Source organism: Ipomoea nil, unplaced genomic scaffold (genome assembly GCF_001879475.1).
Source record: "Ipomoea nil cultivar Tokyo-kokei standard unplaced genomic scaffold, Asagao_1.1 scaffold1576, whole genome shotgun sequence".
In the NCBI taxonomy this organism is placed as follows: domain Eukaryota; kingdom Viridiplantae; phylum Streptophyta; class Magnoliopsida; order Solanales; family Convolvulaceae; genus Ipomoea; species Ipomoea nil.
Genome location: NW_017618004.1, coordinates 4,103,884 through 4,127,669, shown reverse-complemented (window position 1 = coordinate 4,127,669; position 23,786 = coordinate 4,103,884). Strand labels below are relative to the sequence as shown.

The following is a 23,786-nucleotide window of genomic DNA, read 5'->3' as shown; positions in this document are numbered from 1 at the left end:
ACCAAATGTGATACAAATTATATAGTCATGCACTTAATTAGAAAGTTTTAATAGTCAATGACCAAATGTGATTCATATATAATAGTCAAGGGACCAAAAGTGAAATTTTCTCTTTATGTATATTATGCTTATGAACATATAAAAAGAATCTTATGAACATACTACAAAAAGGGAATAAAAATAAAAATAAATATTATGAACATAATATATGATGAATGTTATTATACATGATACGCCTATAGTGTAATATTTATATAGATTAACCTTCGGTTTTATGAACATATAAAAGTAAAATTATGAATTTACTACTGACTGAATAGAAATAGATATGATGTACATGCAATTTAATATTTATGTATATTAAGGATTAAGTTTATAAAAATAAAAATATAGAACAAAACAAAATACAATACAAATCTTATTAAGCGTGATGTAGTTTATGTTGTTAACGATTTAATATAAAAACAACTATATATTAAACTAAAATCTACCATGCAAGATGAAGCACCATAGTCCACGATATATTTTGCGTCGGATATAATTTGAATACCTTTTGGGCCCAGAAGGGAAAGCACGAATAAATCCAATTCAGCAGTTGCAAGTTAGTGACAAGTTTGTCGTAGCTGACGATAGGGTGGGGACGACGTGGGGTTTTCGCATTAACATTTTCGGCCTTTCGCATGTTAATTGCTATATCTTTTTTTTTTTTTTCTCCCAAAAAGTTGAATCTCTCATCTCTCGCCTGAGCATTTAGATGATATAAATTACGGTGACCCAATAACTCAACAGACAGAATCAAATGTCGGTGCACACAAGAGATCTGCTCATTTTAGACATAATACTGCAAGCTAAAATTCGAACCTTGTCTCTTCTCCCAAATACTGCTATATCCCATTTTTATCACCACACAATGTCTCCATGGATCCCTGTGGCGGCTGTGGATAATATAACGTCGGACTCATTCTTACGTACTCGTCAAATAAAGGTTGCTTTTATCCAAATCATCCATTTGTGGATCAACATTCCAGCTTGAAAATACCCAGCTTTTTCTCAAAATATGGATAAGATCATAAGAATTTGCTATCCACAATATATTCAAAGCTACACTGCAACAATAAGCAAATTAAAATCCCATCATAATATCATATTCATATATGCCTTTCACATTTATCATATCATTCAAGACGAGAAGCAAAGTGACCCCAAGTGTGAACGTTGAACGCTTGTTATCAAGGCATGCACAAAAGCAAGCTAGTTAAATGGTTACCAATATATCTCGATAAGAAAACCAAGCTAGTTAAATTGTGTTAACATATAGGCTATTTAGGTATATCTTGCGATTTACATTATCTACCAAAATTCTATGACAGTAGCAGGTGAGAGCCCTCAAGATTGGAATGCAATCCTTTTAAGAAAACTGATCAATCTAAGCAAGTGCAATCAGTAATGACAGGCGATCCAATATGTTCCATAATCGCCTCAGAGTTCATGCAATCAGAACACTGTTATATGATGAAAAGAGCTTTCTACCAAGTGGAAAGGATTTGGATCCACATACAGGATTCTTTATTTAAAAAAAAAAAAAAAAAAAAAAAAAAACAAATTGACTATAATTAAAATAAAATAATCTCAATAAATAAGAGACGCCTTACTTTTTGATGGTCTTGGGCCACTCCATGATGCAAATACTATCTCCTTCACTGCCATGAATCCCATGATCATAGTCACTCCCGGCTTTAGGAAGGATATTAATGGATAGATTCAGAGCAAAGATACAGGAAATATATCCACTTGAATCTTTCCTGTAATTTCTATTTTTAGCATGATATAAAATATCCTGACGCGGGGAAATGATGGAGGAAAAACAAATACCTTCACAAAGTAAGGAACAAAAGAAATTTACTAGGTTTTTTTTCTTGGCCTAATTATGATGAACAATAATCCTAGAGATTACTGCAAGGAATAAGGACCAACTTAAAGCATTTTTTGTATTTTAATAACTACGGGTGTTCAAGTGTTGACAACTACAGCATAAGAATAGAGTTTGATGCTTTTGAATCCAAGTTTTGGGAAACACACACTTGGATCAAAGGCATACCACAAGCATATATAAGATAGAAATCATAAAAGTGAAAACATTTAAGGAGGAAAAAAACAAAAATTGCTCGAGGTTCATGGAACCTTTTTTTGGTTTTGCACAAGCTGACCTGCTTCATGATAATATAGAATGTCTTTTTTCAAGTTGATTGAATATTGTGTTAACCTATGAAATCACCTATTCACCTTGACATAAAATACATGTATTATGTGAATCGGATCCAATGATCAAAGCTCCCTGCAGGCCTGCACAATGGAATATTAATTTATCATTAAATCACAGGTAACCCAAAAAAGTACTAGGGGAGTAGGGGCAGAAAACAAAAGAGAATATCAGAAGCAATAGTAGTACAGTCTCCCTACTCGTCGGGAGGAGGCAAGGCTGCAAATAAAGGAAACAAGCAAAATGGTTTGAAAGACTAGATTCTTATACGTAAGGTTGGCAACTACATATTATCCGACTTTTGAGATGATAAAATCTTTTCTATAGTACTTCAAAGGCCCAAATGAAGTATGCATAGGAAGTTGGTGTTGCATTGCAACGAAAGGTGACTAAATTGTGAGGCAGCAAAAATAAGCAGGATACATCTTTACTTGAACACTTGAATCTGCCTTGCTCATGCAGAAACTATGGTCCATCATAGAACACACAGGAAAAAAAAGAAAAAAAAAAAAAAAGAGCTAATACAAGAAGGTAGAGAATGCATCCACACAAGAAATAATGAGAAAAGTGTAATGGTAGAAGAAAAAGAAAAGTATCAGGCATCAGAGAGAAGCTGAAAGACATGCATGGTGATCTCCCAAATAGTCAGAATAACAAATTTATAAAAATTAGTATGTTCCGTGAGCTGAAAATATGAGCTAGTCCTTATGCCACATCAGATGCTGCCATCATGGACACACAAAAAAAAATGAAGAAAAAATTAACGGGGATGAAAAAGAAACAAAAGGAGATCCACTCTTTTCTATTTCTTTCTCCTCCTTTCTCCTAGGATATTAAGTTGTCCTTTTCAACTGAAAGAAAGTTAAGCAAGAAAGAGTTAACAAATATTCCACTTTTTTTGGAAGTTATAAACAATACAATTACATAGACTGGGATATATGATGACGTCCTCAATTGCAACCAGCAAATAGAAAATGAAATTTACAAAAACAATACCTCAGCAAGCTTAAACTAAAGGTATAAAGAAACAAGAGATCTATGCACAACAAATTCAGTCCCAAACAGAAGAAAAGGCTAGTAAATACTACACCGGTAAAGCATCAAGTGGACATATGCTTGTTCAATTTTCTGAATTGAATCAGAACAATTAACTGGTTTACATTCATTTGTATATATCTTGAACTTCATCATCTTCAAAACTATACTGAGCATTTGATAGACTTCAAAAATGTGCAAAGAACTGAGTTATAAAACACCCATTGTGCGCTTCCTTGTTCAGTATAAAAGGTAGTTCCACTGTAAACAGCTACTCAACCATGTTGATCCTTGTTTCCCAGAACAGCCCCAAAACGACGTCGATTTGGGGCTGTATATATATATAATTTTTTTTTCCCAGGGCGTATCTCTTGGCAGTCCTGGGCAGTGGCTCCTCTGCGGACTGTGCAAGACGCTGAGACCTGTTTTCACTCATCTAGTCATCTTCATTCTTCTACTTTAGTTCATGATTCCTCCTGAGCTCCTTTGCGACTACGCACTGCTGCAGCCATGCCCCACAGCTCATCTTCTCTGCTCATCCCAAATTCTCAGAGACTTAGACATCTCAGATTCTCAAGGTCCACCGTCCGACCGTCGTCCAGTCATCCGGCAAGTCGGCAACAACTTGCAAATGCTCAGGTTCGAACCAATTTTCAACCTTATTCTCTTAATTAATTAACCCTAATTCCATAAATTATAAATCCCTAATTCCCTAAATCTTCAATCTTCAACATTTTTTTTATGTATTCTATTCTATGTATATTTATTGTTCATATATGTGAATATATGATGTATATTTCCCCAATTTTTATCAATTTTTGTATAATCTTTATATATTTACCACTGTTGTAAAAATCAGCCTAGGCGCTAGGCACCCCTAGGCTGTTCCGCTTTCACTACTAGGCGCCCAAAAATCGGCCGGCCGCCTAGGCACCCGGCTAGGCGGCGAAATCGGTCAAAATCGGCCAACTCGGCCGTGTCAGTCGATTTCGTCCGATTTTGACCGATGTCGTCTAGTCCAGCCGTCCGTAGACTAGTTTGATACTTTGAATCTTTGGATGATTGAAGTATTTGAGTATTTCATATTTGAGTATTTTTATTTTTTAATATTGTTTTGATGTTATGACTTATGAATTATCATTATTTCATCTATTTGGATGTGTTATTTGATTGAATGTTGAAAACAGCCTCATTAAAATTGTCAAACTGCAAGTCTGCCACTATATTTTTGGCGCCCGCCTAGGCGCTAGCTGCCCGGGCACCCGACTAGCGCCTAGCGCCTACTGCAACCATGATATTTACTATATATTCTCAAATTTGGTCCCTGTACGTTGTACTGCTGTTAATATACTGCATATGGTACTCCCTATTAGAATACTAATCAAATTAAATACTCCATATATTTAATGTTGATTTCACTATTCCAATAGCCTATACTCCAGTATTCTAGTAGCCGAAATTGCCTAATGTTGATTTAATGTCTAAATTGCCTAATTTACAGATTGTTGTTTCTCTATTTGTTCGTGAGCATGTTTTACTCTTTTAAAGCCCATTTTCTGGTTTCTTTCAATAGCTTTTGATGATTATGGTTTTGTGATCGTGTGATTGAATGTATTGTGTGAACAAAGAAACTAGAAAGAAAAAACAAAATGTTATGTATAATATTTACTGCATCAAATGAAAACCTTTCTTATGGACATTTTTGAATCATTTGAACTTCACCCCCACTCAGCTATTTTTCTGGATCTGCCCCTGAAGAAGAGTGTAAAGCTCAGAGAATGAATGATCAAAGTTCATGGGAGTAATATTGAGTACATAGAGCAATATATACTACTAAGAATACACAATTGTAGGAAACTATTCTACAGAGAATGAAGGACAACCATAAATACAAAATTCAAAATAGAGAGAGTGTAGGAACGCATGCAGTAGACTTATTGTTATGATTAGCAGCCTTGACCTCCACTAAGAATAGATAAATAAGAGTATAAGACTAGCAAAGCACTAAAAGTGTTCTACAAAACTGGTGACAATCTGAACCTCTAAGAGGATCTCTATTTATAAAAACATAGTTTTATGGGCGTATAATAGTTGAACTCTAATCTGATTCACATTCAGAGTCCATGCATAACTTGAAGTATAAGTTAGATAAGAAAAGACACTAAGACTTTATGGCTCAGAATAGGCATTTGGTCATGCTCAATTTGGGTATTAAACAAAGGGGAAGCTTTGCAAAGTATTGGCTGGATTAGTTTCTTCACCCTTCTCTTTCCTTTGTCATATAAAATCACTTATATGTATTTAATTATTTATTTACTTTCACATTTAATCACACAAGTTTAAAGTACCCTCTATAAGCCCTAGTTAACAAATTTGATTATAGAGATAAACCTCCTTTATCAAGCCACTCTGCAGATGTCTATTATTCTGCTTATGGAAAAAATTACTCCATAATTATTAGCTGTAAAAGCTGAGCCACGTCCAACGCAGATAAGCTGCAACATATCATCAATAAATATATGTATTCTGAAAAAGCCCATTAGCCAAATCACACCTCCACTAGTTGCTCATGATGTATTTGTGTTGAAGTGACTGTTATTAACCTGAAACTTGACTGCACTTCATTTCCATATTAATACACTTAATTACTATTATTTTTTTGGTACCATAAACTGCCAGTAACCGATAGTTGGACTCAAATTGGGAAAGCTCTCCTAATGCTTATTGCAACATTTACAAAACTCAATCCAAAATCTTACTTAAATGAACATACATCTCCTTCCATGAGTTCCATCCACTCAAATCATAGGTAGTTGGTCTAACCAAAAAGACATTACTCAGTTTATGTAAAGGCATTTCTCACTGAATCGATGATGAAGTACAGTACTCATTCTTGTTCTATGACTATGAATTAAACTCATCTCCAACTTATCACACAATCACATTGCTTAAAACTTAATGCCACAAAAATACAGCCAAAAAGAAAAAGGAAACAAAATCAAGAAGAACGCGAGAATGCAATATCTCTCCAATGTAAGCCAGTAAGGGCGTATGGATTGAATTAGTTATTAACACAATCTATTGAACTGAATCAAAGCTCAAATTGCAGAAAGAAGAAACTAAGTAGCATCAGAAGATAGCTACAAGAATGTATCTACAGAATTGAGGGATAATCAATCACAGGTTTTTTAGGTGGGTGCACCGTACCTTAGAGATGGCCGGGAATGTTGCGTTCTCGCCTGAGACAGCTGTTGGGACGGTGGCTGAACTATACTCACGGGGCCCGTTTGGTTGAGGATGGCCCAAAGTACGAAGAAAATTGGCAAATTATGCTCTGCATATGGTGCATACGGATGCAAAAACGACGTCGTTTTGTTAAAAACGCACGTCTCCTCTTAAAAAAAGAATTATGTTCGATTTCCAACAACAATATATGAACTAAAATTCCAGAATCGATGAACTATAAAATCTATGAACAAAATTCCAGAATCTAATCTATTGATTAAAAATTTCAGAATGAATGAACTAAAATTCCAGAATCTATGAACTAAAATTTCAGAATTGATGAACTATAATTCCAGAATCAATGAACTAAAATTCCATAATCTATTAACTAAAATTCTGGAATGAATGAACAACATAATGTTGTTGCTGGGAATCGAACCTGATTTTTTTTTTAAGGGAAGACGCGGATTTTTAATAAAACGACATCGTTTTTGCATCCGTATGCACCATGCATGGTGCATACAGATGCACAGCATAACTACTCAAGAAAATTGGGACGTTTGGTTAAACAATAGTTATACCATGGACCAATGTTCATATTGTATTGTGAATTTTATTCTAAAAATTATATATTTGCAGCTTTTGCAAACAAATTGAAAGCACATAACTTGATAATTACAAATACATAAATTATTAATTGCATGTGTACATAATGTGTACGCACTTAACATATTGTAATTACCTTTTAATTTACAGGTTACATGTAATAACGGGTCAAATAAAACCAATTGCACTTTTTTCTAAGTTCAACTGTTTAAGTGTCTAATTGAAATTTTTTTAATTCAATGACGTAATTACACTTTCATGAATATTTCAATGACATATTTGACCCTTATCCTAAAAATAAAATTATTATTATTGTATCGTATATAACAGTTACAACAATCAATTCCTCGCTTTATTGTAGTAATCATGACCTGAGGTCAAGTAATCAATTATCTGTGCTAATTCAGGTGCTCTGTTACGTGTGTTTGAATTTGCATTTATGTTGTTTGATATTCATTGTTATGGAAACGTTTGATATTCATTGTAAATATCGTAGGTTGAATGGAAAAGGAAAATATATTAATAGTTAGAAATATATTAAGAATATACAATATATGGTAAATTTTGTAGGTTCAATTCATCATATTATCTTATCTTCTTGTATTCTCTTCTCTTCTCTCAACTATAATAAAACCAATTGGTTTTGTAAAAAAAATCTCGCCCAAACAAGAACGACACTGTTTGGACAAAAATGATAGTGAATGTTTCTGTTACATTGCATATGGTACCGAAAAGGAACAATAAATGGTTTGGGCCGTATTTTATCGTGCATAACCGTCTTTTGCTTTGATTTTTTAATTACCGAATTTTAATTATAAGATTTTTGGAATTATCAATTGCAACCTTTCGAATGGTCATTTATGAATATCGTTTGAATACGAGATAAAGAAATTATTGTCGTTCATTTGAGATTCCCCAACCCTAGAATGAACAATCATCGCGTCAATTAAGTATATAAACATATAGAAAGAAAACGAAATTACATCCAACGAAAATACTACACATTACAACATTTTTAACACCACAGCTCAAAGTATCATATCAGGGCTCCCCTGTTCATCACGGCCAACCAACTTTCACCTATGAGAACTTTAAGCGCCATCAAACTCAGGTTTGTTCGCACCTATAAAGTGCCATACAGAAAGGGAAGCTAGAGTATCAAATGCAAAGAATGTATTTTTCATGACAATGAGATTCTGTAAAAAAAAAAAAAAAAAAAAAAAAAAAAAAAAGAGGAGACTAAGTGATGCATATATTTAAATTAGAAAAACACGTAATAATATTTTCACTCAATATAATATTTATGACCTTTAATATATGTCAATCTCTATCTCTATCTATATTAAAGCAAAATAAATAATGGTGAAAAGTTCTCGCCCACAAGCAACGGCATCGTTTAGAGGTTATTCGAAAATGTAATACTTTTTAATTAAAAAACGAGCGGCCTCATCAGTTCCTAACATCAAATTTATATAAATCTTTTTTTTAGACCCTAGTAGTCTTTTTTAATTCTAATCCAATGATATTAGAGAATGTATTAAACCATCTATATACTAATCGATTTCTCATACGCAATATAGAGCAGCCCACTAGCCGAATTTTTATTTTCTAGGTAATTATTGCTACCGTAAATTTGAAACCCTTCGTTAGTTAACGAAAGGTCATCAATCATAACTAAAATCCTATATATACATCACAAACCTACTGAACATCACAAACCAATTATGTCATACTTCATAGTCTTCAGTTTCCCAACCGCAATCTCTATAAAACAAACCAATTCTGCTAATATTGAAAAATGTTCATTATTGCAAGCGAGATTTCTCCCATGAATACAAGACATGCTCTATGGGTCTGTGTCCTTAGAGCATACCAAATACTTGGAAGAAAAGATTCATCGCAAATCAAATCCAAGGAGATCGTATTTCACGACGATGAGGTAAGATTTATGAATAAATAAATATTTCAATACTATTTTATCATTATTTACTATTGATTTCTAATACATAGTACTGATTACTGGACTTTGGCCTCTATCTATATTACTTATTTCTAAGTCTAAAATGGATAGCAACATTGTAATGTTACTAGTAATTCACCCGCGCGATGCACGGGAAAAAATTATGTTATTATAAATATAAATAAAATATAAAAAAACTAAAATATTTTAAATTGTTTAACATAATAATATTTTTGACCTTCCATTGGTCAAGTATTTATTATTTTTATAGAATACAAAATTACAATTAAAATTAAAATTAAAATTTTGTATGGTTAATATAATCTCTAGTTATGTGCATATTCAAATAAACTTATAGAGAGAATTTACATAATTACATTGATTTATTCTTAATTGTATTTCATCTATATTATAATTTTCACAATACGAATAATAACTAAGATAATTACATTTGGAAAGCAAATTTCAAATTTTGTATGAGTAAATTTAAACTCTAATTGAACACATTTTTTTATATGATTATATAATATATAGCTATTTTATTTTTCAAAAGTACATTTTTTATATGATTATATAATATATAGTTATTTTATTTTTCAAATGTTGTACTTTTTTTTTATTTATTTATAATAAAGGATGTTGTGACATTAATTGTAATATTGATTACTTCCCAAACCATATAGCTTTATTATAATTAAGATAAGATTTATAGGGGCTTACGGCTTACCTCATAAATTATGGAGAAATCATCTCTTATACTTATTGCTCATAATATTTGTTTATTCATAAAGCTGACATTCTCGTCATGAAATACGATCTCTTTAGATCTGATTTGCGATGAATATTTTCTTTCAGGTATTTGGTATGCTCTAAGGATACAAACCCTCAGAGCATGTCTTGTATTCATAGGAAAAATATGGCTTGCAAGAATGAACATTTTTTAATATTAGCAGAATTGGTTTGTTTTATAGAGATTGCGGTTGAGAAATCGAAAACTATGAAGTATGGTAGAATTGGTTTGTGATTTTCAGTAGGTTTGTGATGTATATATATGACTTTAGTTCTGATTGATGGCCTTTCATTAACTAACGAAGGGTTTCAAATTTACTGTAGCAATAATTACATAGAAAATAAGAATCCGGTTAGTGGGCTCTATATTGCGTATGGGAAATGGATTAGTATATAGATGGTTTAATACATTATCTAATATCATTGGATTAGAATTAAAAAAGACTACTAGAGTCTAAAAAAAACAGATTTATATAAATTTAATGTTGGGAACTGATGAGGCCGCTCGTTGTTTAACAAAAAAGTATTAAATTTTCGGATAACCTCTAAACGACGTCGTTGCTTGTGCTCCTTTCAAAAGAAACAAATGCAAGTATGCAGTGCTTCTTCTAAAAGTGCTCATTCCAGAAGAAGCAAATGTAGTGCTCATTTCGGAATTCAGCTATAGTTGGCTAAGAAAATTGGACGGTAGGACCAAAAGTGATACAACTTACATAGTCATGCACATAATTTGAAAATTTAATTTAATAGTAAAGGACAAAATGTGATTCATGTATAATAGTCGTGGACTCATATCCCAAACGACGCCGTACTAATCCTAAAAGAAGCGCCCAACCGGTGTCGTTTTACACCAAGATTGAAGGTAATTACAGTTCAGGGGAAGAACCGAAGAACTGGAGGAGAAATGGAGATGGAGGGCTGACTGGCGATTCAGTGTACAGAGACTAAAGAAGAATGAGTAGAGAAGATACTCCAAAGCTCTACATGGACAAACCTAAGAAGGGTAACAACTCTCGCAGCATATTAATTTTCTATTTTTGTTTTCCAAATATTGTTAGCCGCAATGACGATTGATCTGTTATTACTACTCTGTATTTTACAGCGCTGCTGAAACAGCAGGCATCCTCGTCGTCTTCGATGGCGCCGTTGACGTCAACGGGGTGTAGGCCTCCACCGCCGACCTACCGGCCACCAAAGGAATCCTTCGCTCGGCGGTACAAGTTCCTCTGGCCGATGCTCTTGACAGTCAATTTCTCCATGGGAGGTTCGTCGTCCTCTACCTAATTTTCTATCATTTACTAGTATATGATGATACTATGTGACGCGTATGAATGTGTTCATGTGATATTAGCAGATTCATAGTAAATTTAGATGTGCTTTGCTTGTAACACGATTTTTGTCCCGATATTATTACTGAAATTTGAGTTGGATGGAATCAGTTTTGATTTGAATGTAATGATCTATTTTCCAGGCTACTAAAGGTTAGGGATTTGTGTCAATGTTTGAAGTTGAATTCACATGTTGTAAAGAGGTCTAAGGCTTGCATGCTATGTGGTTTGCTGCTCATAATGAATTGCATATAATTTAGGACATTGTTCACTTCGGGCTCCTAATAGTTACCGTGCCTCATTGCCTCGTGTTCAGTACTTTAATTACCTTGCCCGCCTTCCTCTGCCGCCAACAACAACAACAAAAAGAGAGGAATAAAAATACCGAAAAGAGCTCATGCTTGTTGACTTACTTTCCCTTCTTGACAAAAATTCAATGGTCATCTGCTAACTTTGTGTAGTGATGATGAAATTGAGTCTTCGGTGAAAAAGAAATGCATGTGACTTTTCAGAAATGCTGAAAACATTTGGTGGAGAAAAATTCTTTACCTGATCTTTCTCTTGTTATGTAAGGGTTGCAAGAGAGGTATGGATCAGGCATATGAATTTCATTCCCCATAAAGAGCTAAATTTGACTATGGATGTAAAGCCTTCCTGGCACCATCAACTGTGCTTAGCTAGAACTTTTTTGTTTCTTATTAAAATATCTTTGTTTAGAAAACATTAGAATACTAGTAACTCACTAACTTTAAATCCAATATGGTAATTATAGATGGATTTCTCTTGTTCACTCTAGAAATTGCTCATACTGTATTCTAAAAGTAACGACCCATTGGCTTCCCTGATTCTGGTGTTGTACCACAAGAGTGAGAGCTTGTAAGGACTACACTATTCCGTTGTTCCCATTCTCAACCTAGGCCCTGTTTGGTAAAATAGTTAGCTTATAGGCCAGTTTTGGCTTATTTGACCACTATTAGCTGTTTGACTTAGTTAAAAAATCAATATAAGTGTTTGGTTAATTAGCTTTTTGTTACTCCAAAATGCTAAAATTCAAAAGGCTGCTCAAAGAAACTTTTACAATTAGCTTTTTGAGAAAAAAAATTATACCAAACAGCTATCAGTTAACAGCTAATTTACCAAACACCTTCGTATAATCAGCTAATGCTATCAACTAGTTATATCCTCTAATTAACCCAATCAGCTAACAGCCATTTACCAAACGGGGCAGAGTATGCTTTTAAAATTACTTACACTTTTATTAACCTATTGTTCTTCCAATCTTCCCCAACAAGCCTCCGCCCTTCTAGACTGGCAATATAAGATGACTGCAAGCAAATGAAAAGAAGGCATACCACTTGGGAAAATCAGCCTGTAGTTTTCTTCTTGTTCTTCATTTGGTGGTAAATCCACAAGGTTCATTACAAAATGTATTGATGAAATTTTGAAGGAAGTTATTTTGGCATCTATACAATCTTTGAAAAATCTCTTTATTACATGGATTATGGATATCCTTTGATTGCTATGTCTATCATGAAGTTGTTTGTGACAAGTGCTAAATCTACTTGACAACAAATTTACAAATTATAATTGTATGCTTCATGTTTTATTATTAATGTTTTTCTTTAATATTTACAAATATTATAAATTTTGGCTCATTTGTTTTTAATATTTGAAAATATATAATATATGCTGCACAGGTGAATTACTAGTTTCTTCTTAAAGCTGTAATTAAATAAAATACTTGAAACTCCACTGTGGGGTAAAGCTGTAAATACTGTAAAAGAAAACAAGGCATGTTGGCTCAATTGAGTAAAAGAAAACAAATCTAATGCTCTTTCTGGTGGTTTTCTTCTTGTCAAATGCAGACTTCTGAACTTGCTTATTTGTGCAACCAATATTTTGGGGAAGAGTAATTTTTGGGAAAAGATGTGCATGATTCTTGAATTAATAGCAGAAACGATAAATGACTGTTGGCTCAATTGAGTAAGGCAAGGCCTCTTAATCTTTAGGTTAAGGGTTCAATCTCCTCCCATCGGACATCTTGAAATAAAAGTAATTTCAGTAACATAACAGAAGCTGCTTTCTTTTTAAACAGTAATCTTTTGACTAATGTGTAGTAAATTATTCTCTTGAACTACTATTTCTTTTGTCTAGGACTCGCTTGTCTTCTTACTAACTCTAGATTGTTGAGTCTTCTAATTTGATATGATCAATTGCGTGTTCACAAACTTGGTCAAACTGAATATCAGTTATGTAACGTTTGACTTGTAATGCCAATCATAAACCCTTTTACATATGTGACCGTTAGTCCGTTACATGTACTACTGGTGTTGGTATCTGCTTTATGGCTGCTTGATTTTGTGTGTAGCTTACATCTTGTTGATGCCAAAAAAGGAAGACGAAGTCACAGAGAAAGTAGAATCATTACAGGTTCCTAGCGAGTCTCCAGCTGCTGAAAATAAGTAGTTCTGTTAGTGCAGCCTGTGGTAGAATGGATATGGGAGACTGGAAATTGTGAGCTATTCAGAATTTCAGATTGCAACGTTTATTGGAGAAGAGAAAGTTGAAGGCAAGAGATCCTGAAAGAGAAAAGATGCATTGATGAGGATATGGCCATTCTCAAACAGTTTATTCCATCCAATTTCTAGAGTGTTGAATAGTAAGAACCATACAGGGAGTATTACTTACACTTGGATTGAAATTAATTAAATTTTATTTTAGTTCAAAATCTACAGGGTTGAATATCATTTTCTTGTTCTACATCAATCTTTTTTGGACAATTTTGCCATCCATATCTGGGCAAGAAGACAACATATTTACAAAATTTTCAGGAAGTTTTAATACATTAGGTATCTTCCTAAGCCCCTAGAGTCCCTACCCAATATTCATAAATTGTAAGTCACCTCGTTAGTCTTTAAGTTCTTAGTTCTTACCAATCTATACACTCTACGTATAAGGAGTCTTTATTTTTGTTGATCAGTCAAGGTCTTCCAATGATTTTAAGGTGATTGGTCGGACCAATTGAGGTAGTCTTTATTTTTGTTGATCAGTCAAGGTCTTCCAATGATTTTAAGGTGATTGGTCGGACCAATTGAGGTAGTCCTACAGACCATGAAGTTGACTAGATTTCATATTGCTATTATAATTGAACAATGGAATAACAAAGATTTTAGGGAAAATGGCAACTTTTTACCTTGAATTATTCATGCATTTATATTAACCTCTCAATTATTCTAAAAGTGGCCGCTTGCACCCTGATATATTAAATGGACATTTTTACCCTTATTTATTTCTCTTCTTCAACAAATTATTATTTATATGTAGGGATGATCACGGTTCGGTTCGAGCCAAATCAAACACTGTAGCAACCGAATTGAAAGGTTCAGGTTATGATTCATAATCGGAACCCAATATTTGGGTTTCGTTTTATTAAAATCACAAATTAGAAAAATTGGATCTTGAACCGTGAATCGGCCGTTCAAAATCGGAAAGTGCTATAAGAGCATCCCCAACAAGGAGATTTTGCATCAGAATTAAGAAAAAAAATAGGTATGTGGAGGAGAGATGAGAGAGAGGGGTGAGTGCCTCATGCTAGAATGGAGATTTTGTCATAAATGTGGGTCCCACCAAGAGAGAGAATGAAGTTTGTGGGTAGAGTTTTTTCACCTTTGTTTTTATTTTTTTTCTTTTCTTTTTTTTTTCATACATTTTTCTCTCTCATCTCTCTTATTTGGCACCTAAAAACTTATTTATTGAGGATGCCCTAAGGATGGTGTATTCAATCATGACTTTTGTAGAGTTTTAAAGACTTTTAAAATGATAGATTTTAATAAACTTTGATTGACTTTCATAGAGTCATTCAAAACTTTTTAAAACTTTATAAGACTCTATAAAAGTCTATATAAAAAACATTCATAGACTTTTATCAACTTTTTATTTTAAAAAGTCTACAAAAGTTCTTGAAATTCTAAATTGAATACATCCTTACAAACTTTCAATGGTTTTGATTCTTATCATTTATATAATTTTCTTACAAAACAATTTTAATATATCATAAAATTTTCTTATTATATAGTTCTTCACCCACATCAACACTCTCAACATTATTATTTTTATCCATAGTATGCTGAGACTTATATGCTAATTACTTATATATATATATTATTAAAAAGCATCAAAAAAATTATTTCATTAAAAATTCATAACAATATTGAATAATAAAATTTATAATAAAAGAGTTGATCAAATAAAATATTTAAAAATATAATTACAAGTTGCATAAAAAAAATAAATCTAATATATATATATATATAATTATACTTGATATATTGCTAGACATCATGCAAAGAACTATTATTTGCAATAAGACTTTGAGATTAGAGAAAGTTAGGGATAAAAAATTAATAGATCGAAAAAATAAAAATCAATATAAACAAATAATAATGAAGTAAAAATAATATTATTTCAAATTTTTAGAGAAAGATTGTAAAGTTTAGGAGAGAGAAAATTGGTAGAGTTTAGGTATGAGGAAAATATAGGATAATGAAGAAAAAAATAATTTTATTGAATTTAGATAGGTTTATAAAGTTTAAATATGAAGAAAAAATAGAGTTTAAATAGAGAGAGACAACATTCAAAGTTGTTAGAAAGAAAATTTTGAAATCTTGGGGTTGATGGTTGGATTTAACTATTTATATTTGAGAAGGAAAAGTCTACAAAAGTCTTAAAATTAAAAAGTCTGCAAAAGTTCATAACTTTTTGAATACCACATGACTTTTAAAGACTCTCTAAAAGTCTTAATCGAATACCACACGACTTTTAAAGATTCTTTCAAAATCTTGATTGAATACCGCCTGACTTTTAAAGACTCTCTAAAAGTTTGAATTGAATACCCCCTAACTCTTAGAGTTCATAAAAGTCTTTAAAACTCTATGAAAGTCATGATTGAATACACCCCCCTAAGTATATAATTCAGAGGAAAAAAGTGTCATTTTTTCAAGATTTTATCAAACTAATGCATGATGGATAATTTATAAGTACTTTATAGGGAAAATTGCATCTTTAGTCCATGAATTATAACCAAATTCTGACTCTGTCCCTAAGTTATGACCGTATCCAAGTTTAGTCCATCGGTTACGAACGAAGTTGCGAGTTTGGTCCCCGGTGTTAGTATTCCGTTTGCAGCTAACGAACAAAGATTATTTATGTTTTATTATTTAGTATTTTACTTCTTTTCTCCTGGAATTAACACTGTCAACGCAACACTAACATTAGGGACAAAAATCGCCACGTCGCTCATAATCGAGGGACTACTATTGGATACGGTCATAACCTAGGGATTGAGTCGTCACTATGGTTATAACTCATGGACCAAATATGTCATTTTCCCTAGTTTATAATATAAAAAGTTTTTTTTTTTGAAAACATATAACAAGTTAATATATCAATTGAATGGTATTTAATACAGGAGTTCAGCAATTTCATTCTTCCAAAAAGGTTGAACCCCAATCCTAAGGGTCCTTTCATACCTTGACCCGACAGAACATTTGGAAGGATGTAAATCATGGTAACTCAACTGAACATGAACCACAGAGGCTAGACCTTTGTTTACTGTGCACAAGGAGCGATCACAACGAGTTCAGCAATTTCATGCAAATACTATAGCTTTATCATATGTTGGGCTTAGCTAAATCAAACCAAAAGATTTGATGATAATTGGGCAAATTATGCTGTGCATCCGTATGCACCATGCATGGTGCATACGGATGCAAAAACGACGTCGTTTTAATAAAACGCACGTCTCCCCTTAAAAAAAAAATCAGGTTCGATTCCCAGCAACAACATATGAACTAAAATTCCATAATCGATGAACTATAATTCCATAATCTAATCTATGAACTAAAAATTCCAGAATGAATGAACTAAAATTCCATAATCTATAAACTAAAATTTCAGAATCGATGAACTACAATTTCATAATCGATGAACTATAATTCCATAATCAATGAACTATAATTCCATAATCTATGAACTAAAATTCCAGAATGAATGAACAATATAATGTTGTTGCTGGGAATCGAACCTGATTTTTTTTAAAAGAGAGACACGCGTTTTTTAATAAAACGACGTCGTTTTGGCATCCGTATGCACCATGCATGGTGCATACGGATGCACAGCATAACCACTGTGATAATTGTGAGCCGGCCGGCCTACAGATTAGGGAGATATACTATTCACGGAATATTCTCTAGGACTCTAAGATTTGGCTTATCAATAAATAATTGAACAATTTGGCGAGACATGATTACACTTTGATAAACAAATGGATTATTACTTATTACTTATTAGGCATGCAATTTGAACCTAATGCAAAATGGGTCATCTTGACAAGTATGTACATAATAATATTTTGGTCAAAGAGATCCATTCAAAGGTTGTACATAAACTAATCAATATTTTTCCATATACACACAATCACACTTGATGTCTTGCTCAAAAGCAATGAATGTACAAAGTTTGTTTAGTATTTGGGTTAGACAACTCAAAGTCCAATCTTATACCGAAAAGAATAAATTCTTTTAATGTTTACAAATCTATTATTACAATATACAATAAGGAATTAATTGAGACAATAGCTAAAATTAAAGTATCAATCTTTTGACTTTATGTTCTAAAAAAAAAAATCTTAAATGTTATTAAATAAATAAAATTAAACTTTAATTAAGATTTTTTTCATGGGTTTGGGCGTGTTGTAATTAAACCCCAAAGCCGCGTTGATGATTGGACTTTTGTTGCATTTCTTTCATCATAGCCACATGACAGCATTTCATAATAATAATAATAATAATAAATATATGAGAGGAACAGAATGGATGAACCAGAATCAAGTAGATCTGTGCCTACTGCCTACTGGCCATATCCTTGTAATAATTAATATAATAAATTGCTCCAGCTAATATAATAGTTGAACCTCTAACACCTTCATTATATTGTTCATCAACACGTACCTCATCACTGTATACCAATATATGACCTATTTACATATAAAGAATTTAAATTAGTTGTTCTTCAATATGCTGAAAGTGATTATAAGTGGTCCGAAACGTTAAACAAGTGGATAGAGCATAATTCTCGTACCTAAAAAATTGCTAATTCAATTCTTATTAACATTTTATTAGTCAAGTCCGTTTTACTTGTTTTCTTATTGCAATTTATCTCTCTAGGACTATTAGATAGAAGCTAAGTTTATTCGTGTACACCCTCGAATAATAATGATAGGTTTCCCTCATTACCAAAAAAAAAAAAAAATTATTATAAATGGGTTTGATACTTCAACTTAATTATTTTTAAAAACTAATTAATTTTCAGTTTTATTTGGAGACACTTGTGCTAAAATAAATTGGTAAAAGGTGACGGGTTTGATTCTTGTAAACTCTTTCCCACTTAAATCGGTTACATAAGATTTTTCTAGTGAGTTTCTCCTCTTCTATTTGTGGACTATTATACATGAGAACGAAGAGTTTATCCCATGTATATCTCATGTCCTCATTAAAAAATGAAAGGAAGAAAGAAAAAAATTGTTACTACCTATAATATAGTTACAACTATTATAGGACATCTTAGAGCATCCATTTCAGTTGGTTTTTTGCACAATATTTAAGAAGCCAAGTAGAAGAGAGAGAATAAGAAGGAAAAAAAAAAGGAGCATTTTGACACAAAAAAAAAAAAATGCATTCTCTCATTCTCTCTCCTTGGAATAATCCGCAAAAAATCTTACCTTAGATCAAAATACCTTTTCTCTCCTTCTTCTATATCATCCACCTCACCTTGGCTCTAAAAAAAATTAAATCAAGAAAAAATTACTAGTATGGATACTCTTAGCATACTATATATATATATATATATATATATATATATATATATATATATATATATATATATATATATATATATAAATTGGGGAAAATGGCACTTTTTCCCCCTGTGTTATATACTTATAGCACTTTTTCCCCCTATATTATTTAAGTGGCAATTTTCTCCCCTGATATATTAAATGGACATATTTACCCTTAAAATAAATATTTCCTTTATTTTACTTCTCCAACAAATTATAACCACAATTTGAAAAAATAAAATACATTAATTTTAATAAACGGAAACCCAAATATTGGGTTATGTTATGAATCATAACCGAATTTTTTTTTATTTGATTGCTATAGTGTTCGGTTCAGTTCGAACCGAACCGTGGCCATCCCTACGTATAAACAATAATTTGTTGAACAAGAGAAATAAATAAAATATGTATTTAAGGGTAAAAATGTCTATTTAATATTATCAGGGGGAAAAACCGCCACTTTTATAATAATTGAGGGGGCAAATGTAGATGCATGAATAACTCAGAAGGAAAAAGTGCTATAAGCATATAACATAGGGGGAAAAAGTGTCATTTTCCCTATAAATTGTAATAAAAATGGTGGAAAATTTTATTCATAAATTATTTCCTTTTAGGAGAAAGGAAAGATAGCTTTATAACTTCACATTCCCTTGCGCATGAAGAACCTTCTAACTATACATTTCAAATTCGTTTAAAAAATTAAATGGATTTACAATCCACATTTAATTCCAATGTAGGAATAAGGAATTAAGTACAACATTACAATTGAAAATTACTATGATAGTAGTTAATGTTAAGAGTACAATCTTTATTATTACAAGTAATTTATGGTAACCAATACATATCCTATAACTCTATAAGTGGTGAGCATCACATCAGTCTCACATGAGCTTTCTATTGGCCACCAAACTGCTTAACAACAACTAAATTAGCTGTCAAATATCTTTACATGCATATCTTGCCACCTGTCACATTTTAATCCTTGCTTAACATGTAGGCCGGATTACTCCAATATAATTCTCGATATGCACATTTTACCTTATTAACTCCTTTTTAAGTTCAGTTTGAATCGAGTAATTAGGATCATATCTCCCTCGAAATATACAATTATATACATTCTTTCTTCCAAAAGGCTGAACCTCAACCTAAGGGTCCCACATCCCGACCCGACAGAGCATTTGGAAGGATGTAAATCATGGTAACTCAATTGAACATGAATCACAGAGGCTAGACATGTGTTCATTGCGCACAAGGAACCCCCCTCACTTTAGGAGATTGCTCCCACAATATACAATTATATACATGACAATAGGGGTGAAGCTCAACTGGTAATAGGGGTGAAGTTTTGAAAGAATGACCACTGATGGAGTCTCACCAGCAGCAGTATGGGAGTAACATCTCAAAGTGAGGGATTCCTTGTGCGCAGTAAGCAAAGGTCTAGCCTCTGTGATTCAGTTGAGTTACCATGATTTACATCATCTCAGATGCTCTGTCGGACCGGAGTGTGGGGCCTTTAGGGTTACGGATTCAATCTTTGGAAAGAATTATATACGTGATAATAATTGCGTGGAATATAATAAGCACACATCAAGCAAGCGGCACACGTTGTAAAAGGGCAAAGAATAGATGATGAGGATGATGATAAACAATGTTTGTAGTGAGTCTCACATGATTAGTGCACGAGGCCATGCCCAATCTACACCCACGTACCACTTATATAATTACATATGTGGGGGACGCTTTTTGCTGCTTCTTCTGCAAGGAGGTCTATAGCATATCATGCACATATATCTAAATTAATATATGCTCATCATCATTATTATTATACCTACCTACCTACTAAGATAAGAAGAAGAGTTATAACTCGTACGGACTTAACTCAATGATTTTGAGTAAGCAATATTTTAGAGAAGAGATTAATGTTTGAATCTTGACATTGACAGCATGGAGATTATGCTTAAAATTGACAGATACCTTGTGTGCACCGACATTTGACACTATTTACTGAGTTATTGAGTCATTGTAATTTATATTATTCTAAATGTTTTATTGAGTCGGGATGTAGAAACCCTGAAGAAAAAGAAGAATGATAATATTATTGCAGATCCAAGAGCCTTCAGTCTTTGACGCCTCTGATTCCACAACCATGCAACCTATCTATGATTTGACCCACACTTTTAATAATGCAAAGGAAGGCTACCACCAAGGCCTACCATTTTCAAATTTTTGAATTAAAAAAATAAATTCATAGCCATTATTCAAATATATACTAGATAAATTTAATACAATATAATAGAGGAGAGGTAAATTAAATTTATTCGAAAAAATATTGACAAAAAGTAAATATATAATTTTTAAATAAGAAAATTATGTTTTACTCACTCGACTATTATACCTTTTTAAAACAGATATACCATCTTTTGAGGTTAGTATAATTATAAGTCGTTTGTAATCATAATATGTGGGTCAGGACATTGCAATAAAGTTTTGGAAAGTGAATTCTGGTAAATAATGTCTTTTTTTTTTAATCATGATTTTTTATTTTGGGATATTCCATGGCAGATAGATGTGAACCAAAAAAGCTAGCGTTCAGTTCAGTCGCTAAACTCCAAACACAGAAAAGTTAGTTAAGTTAAAGTATTTGTTTGCGCCTCGTAAGACGGCTTTGAATTGCCTTCAACACAATTGCATCATTGCTAATTAAAGTTTAATTTTAATTTGAAGACAAGAGTTTTAATTTGAGGGTTCACCATTATATTCATCATTAATAATTTGGGTGGGGTAGTTTTGGTTGCTATTACTGTGATATTATTTGATTTAATCTTACATATAATAAAGCTATATGGTTAGAAAATAATTAATGTTATAATTAATTACCAACATTATTATTATTACTAGCTATAAATATAAAATAGCCACAACATCTTTTACTATAAAAAAAAAAAATTACAACATTTGAAAAATAAAATAGCTAATTTTTTACTCACTCATAACAAAGGATTACATTTATTGAATTAATGAAGTTATTAAATGTTATGATATTAGGATAAGGATTCCGATTTCCGATTAATAGAAAATATGAAACAATGCAATATTAATTAAATCACTGGCTTTACAATGAAAGTCTATCTGATATGCTTTTGTTATTTATGGTGGTTCTTGGGATTACAATATTAATTAAATTTTTGATGAAAACATATTCGATATCTGAAACAGTGCAATTAATGGAAGCCTCTACATATAATTTTTCTCCCTCTCAAATGCTTCAAAGAAATGACAGAAGCGAGAAGGGATGAAGAAAGCAAATGTTGCGGGCCGTGTGTCAATTATTGGACTTCAGAATAAAAAAAATCATTTAAGCCATAATAAAAATTTAAATATATATATAAATGTATATATCGTATGTGTCTTTAATGTTTTTCTGGATGTCTAAACTTAGGACTTTTAAAAGAAAAAAAATACATTTGAATTATCTCCACAAAAAGTGATCTTAGACTTATAAAATGACATTTGAGTTTATGGAATAACATGTGCATAAAAAATATATTATATAATCATATAAAAAATTGTGTTCAATTAGAGTTTAAATTTACTCATACAAAATTTGAAATTTGCTTCCTAAATGTAATTATCTTAGTTATTATTCGTATTGTGAAAATTATAATATAGATGAAATACAATTAAGAATAAATCAATATAATTATGTACATAATTAGAGATTATATTAACCATACAAAATTTTAATTATAATTTTGTATTCTATAAAAATAATAAATACTTGACCAATGGAAGCTCAAAAATATTATTATATTAAAAAATTTAAAATATTTTTATTTTTTCTATTTTTATTTATAATAATATAATTTTTTCTCCGTGCATCGCGTGGGTGAATTAATAATTGTTGACTAATAATTTAATTTAATTATGTATTCGATTTTTCACCAGTAATTTGACTTAATTAATTATATTTTTTTCGTGCAACTTTAACGGTTGTGTTAAATTTAATCTTTTTTATTAATTCTGTTTCATTTTTGTAAAATTTGAAACTTAAAAAGTAAATTATTGTCTTTTAGTATATTATGTTTCATCTATTACAAATTCTTTCTATAATCTCGCTGAAACTCTTTTCAATATATTTAGAAAGTTCCAATGAGAATTTTGATAGATGTTGAATATCATGTAGTGTTTCAATCTAGTTGCTAGAGCAAAATCAATTTATAACAATGTCTTCCATTCAAATTATACAGGAAGAAATTGAAGAAAAATGTTTCAATTGTACACATTTACATATTTAATGGTTCATTATTACCTATATTTTAATTTAGTAATAATCCGATAAAACAAAAATAATAAGTTTTATAATTTATTTGACAATTTTTTTTTCATAATATATATCAACACTAGGGTGGTTAACGAACCAAACAGTTTTCATAATATATATCAACACTAGGGTGGTTAACGAACCAAACAGAATGGAGGTTGTTCATGTTCGTTTGTTAAGGTTTTAAAGTATTTGTGTTCATTTGTTAAGATTTTTGAAAATTTTGTTCGTGTACGTATTCACTTACTGAACACGAGCACAACGGAGAGCTCTATTGGCTAACACCCGTAATCAACATCCATAACAAGTTAACAACTATTACCTCTCATTAGTCATTACTATAAAGAATAATATATTTTAAGATTCTT

At 31.7% G+C, this 23,786-nt stretch overlaps 1 protein-coding gene and 1 long non-coding RNA gene across 4 annotated transcripts; one reads left to right on the top strand and one right to left on the bottom strand.

Annotated features, from left to right (window-relative positions):
- Positions 1 to 1,652: 1,652 nt before the first annotated feature.
- Positions 1,653 to 6,608, bottom strand: LOC109190527. The gene is made up of 3 exons (XR_002055733.1): positions 6,503 to 6,608; positions 4,981 to 5,047; positions 1,653 to 2,343 (listed from the first exon to the last, which is right to left on the bottom strand). It is a non-coding gene; the product is annotated as an uncharacterized LOC109190527 (long non-coding RNA).
- A 4,112-nt stretch (positions 6,609 to 10,720) lies between these two features.
- On the top strand, positions 10,721 to 13,969 carry LOC109190238. Of its 3 annotated transcripts, XR_002055677.1 has the most exons (4): positions 10,726 to 10,878; positions 10,978 to 11,139; positions 13,572 to 13,829; positions 13,864 to 13,969. XR_002055677.1 is itself a non-coding variant. In XM_019340698.1 (3 exons), the coding sequence occupies exons 1-3, from the start codon at positions 10,830 to 10,832 to the stop codon at positions 13,114 to 13,116; spliced, it is 267 nt and encodes an 88-aa protein (XP_019196243.1). In that variant the 5' UTR covers positions 10,721 to 10,829; the 3' UTR covers positions 13,117 to 13,420. The 3 variants fall into 3 exon arrangements, 2 of the variants coding, with proteins under 2 accessions (XP_019196243.1, XP_019196242.1); XM_019340698.1 differs by lacking the exons at positions 13,572 to 13,829; positions 13,864 to 13,969 and adding an exon at positions 13,063 to 13,420 and having other exon boundaries at positions 10,721 to 10,878; positions 10,978 to 11,141; XM_019340697.1 differs by having other exon boundaries at positions 13,572 to 13,969.
- Positions 13,970 to 23,786: the final 9,817 nt, after the last annotated feature.

Excerpts from the sequence above, each read along its gene's own strand:
- LOC109190238 (XM_019340697.1), top strand. The coding sequence starts at position 10,830 with ATGAGTAGAGAAGATACTCCAAAGCTCTACATGGACAAACCTAAGAAG. Across the intron at positions 10,879-10,977 it reads CATGGACAAACCTAAGAAGG|CGCTGCTGAAACAGCAGGCA; the intron begins GTAACAACTCTC and ends TGTATTTTACAG. Across the intron at positions 11,140-13,571 it reads AGTCAATTTCTCCATGGGAG|CTTACATCTTGTTGATGCCA; the intron begins GTTCGTCGTCCT and ends TTTTGTGTGTAG.